Consider the following 2509-nt stretch of genomic DNA (forward strand, 5'->3'; position numbering starts at 1 on the left):
GACTGTACTGCAATGTGTTAATGTAATAAACACACATGGTTTAAAAAAAAATAAACTACATACAAAACATCTTATCTTTTTAACAATGTAGTTCAGATTGCCATATTGCTTTGTGCAAGTAAAAACTGCAGAGCTTTTGAGTTGTTTTTTTTTCTTTAGTTTTAACTGAAAAGCACACAGAAACAAGACGTAACTCAGAAGCACAAAGAAACACGACGTAACTCAGAAGCACACAGAAACACGACGTAACTCAGAAGCACACACAAACACGACGTAACTCAGAAGCACACACAAACACGACGTAACTCATAAGGTAAAATCAAGTAGACATTTAAAGTAGTGGAGTTGTGGATTTAAAAGAAATCTGCAGTAATACACCAGCAATACACCAGAGGCAACATAAGCAGATGGGGGAATGCTGTAAGAATGTTTTAAAGCCATAAGCTTATGAACCTGTGTACTTTACACTATTATGTCTATTTTAAGCAAGCATGTTCATAAGGGTTGACAGGAGAATTATGCTTTTTTTTAGGACAGATATCATGCTTCAAATATAACTACCGTTTTAAACAAGAGGACCGTAGTTGCTTTAAAATCTCACTGATAAACAAAAAAAGCAGTAAAACTGTACAACAGAGTTGGAAAAAAAAACACACTGAGCTCAAGCTTTTCAAAAGGTGCTTGCACAGTTAGTTTACTGCTTGTAGTTTGAAACAGGCTTTGCAATATACTTCGGATATCGAGCGGGCAGCAGCAGAGATGCAGGTGAGAACTACTTAACTCAGCTACATTTTTAACAAACATGATTGTTTTTTTTTGTTTTTTTACAATAACTAGAACATATGCTTGCCATACAATTTGTGATGTCTTTTTCACAAGTCGCACCAAAAAAAGCTAGTATGCATGGGGTTTTTGGACATGGTTACTGTTATAATTATTATATATATATATATATATATATATATTTTTTTTTTATTTAGCCTTGACCGGTTCTCGCTCCAGCCACCGCACCCTGACTTTCTGTTTGTAGTGATATTCCTTCAGGAAGTCTTGGAGCACAGAGGGCAAAGGGAGCATGCCTATACCATCGTACGAGGTGCACCTGGAGATGGCCGCCCGACAGATGTACTGCAGGCTGAAGGGGAAGCTTCTGTTGAGGGGCACGGTGAGCAGAGGTTCGAAAAACATGCAGGAGCTGGGGTCCTTGTAGTGCTCGAGCAGCCCGCTCACTGTGGAGGAGTGGAACACGCAGGGGTCGTGCGCGTCGAAGCTGAAGTTGTGGTTCCACTGCTCAATGCGGGCGTGCAGGGAGCGGTTGTAGCGGCGGAAGCTGACAGAGAAGAGGTAGTCCTCCTGCGCAGAGTCCCTAAGCAGGAAAGTGCCTTCGGGTTTGCCTTCGAGCAGCGCCTCGGCCTCGTAGCGGTCCATCACACCCCAGTAGCAGGGGTTGCTGGTGATACGCAGGAGGTCCGGCACGAGGCAGTGAATGTAGTCAATCTGCGTGTGGACTTTCCACGGGCCCTGGCGGCTGAAATGGCTGTCCCCGGACATGTGGCGCTGCTTCGGCCTGCGTGACTGCAGACAGAGAGTCGTGGTGTCCTCTTCCGAGTCGCAATCTATTTGTAGCGGAGTTGCTGCTGCTGCTGCTGCTGCTGCTGCTGCTGCAACCACCACCACAGTCGCTGGTGCTCCCCCTAGAGCTGCTGCAGCCCCTGCAGCGGCTCCTCTATTGTCCCCTGTCAGGTCGTTCATCCCTGGAGCTAGCTTTGGTCCCAGCTTGTACAACGAGTTCACCTGCGCCGTGGCCTCGAAGGAGTGGATCTGAGCGTTGGGAGGCGGGTCAACTCCTTCCTCGATGCTGAGCCTCCTCCTCTCCCGCAGCCGGTCCTCCTCGTCTTCGGTGGAGGTGATGGCGGGTTCAAAAGCATCCAGCAGAGTGGTCGTCTGGGGGCTGGCGGGAGCCGTGTGCTGCTTGATGAGTTGCCACTTCTGAGCCAGGTCCGAGCCAGAGGGGAAGGGGCATTTCTCAAGCATTAGCTCTGACAGGTGGATCTTCCGTTTAGTTGAAAACAGAGCCTTGGTGGAGCGAGAGTGAGATCGGATGGGGAAGCAGAGTCCCATGGTGTCCTGTAACCTCTGCCGGAGGGAGAGGCTGCTCAGAGTCCTACTGGAGGCAGCGTCCATGTCGTGCATGGAGCTGACCCCATACTTCCGCTCCCGTCGCTGCAGCCCGCCGCGGGTCCTGCTAAAGCACTTGTCTGTCTCCAGAGAGCTCTGGGTCTTTGTAGAGCACGAGTGTTTCTTCTTGCTCCCCCAAGGGGAGTGTCGCGTGTACGAGTCCCGGCGGGCCAGGCGCAGGCCTGTCTGGGTGCGCAGGTCATCGCTGTCCTGGTCTATTGTGATCTCCACAATCTGAGGGATCTCCGAGACACAGTTTGGATTCCTCCGGGCTGCGTTATGCAGGGGCATAGGGCAGATTCCCCGCAGCGGGCTGGGCAGTCTTTGGGAA

General features: G+C 49.8%; 1 protein-coding gene across 1 annotated transcript in view; it reads right to left on the reverse strand.

The window, feature by feature from the left end:
- Positions 1 to 253: 253 nt before the first annotated feature.
- Positions 254 to 2509, reverse strand: part of socs5b (suppressor of cytokine signaling 5b) — a 25771-nt gene continuing 23515 nt past the window's right edge. Inside the window, exon 2 of the mRNA XM_041251394.1 lies at positions 254 to 2509. This exon is cut by the window's right edge and continues 170 nt beyond it. Coding sequence (XP_041107328.1) covers positions 973 to 2509 — 1537 coding nt within the window. The 3' untranslated portion in view covers positions 254 to 972.

The sequence above is a fragment of the Polyodon spathula genome, chromosome 5 (genome assembly GCF_017654505.1).
Source record: "Polyodon spathula isolate WHYD16114869_AA chromosome 5, ASM1765450v1, whole genome shotgun sequence".
Lineage (NCBI taxonomy): Eukaryota > Metazoa > Chordata > Actinopteri > Acipenseriformes > Polyodontidae > Polyodon > Polyodon spathula.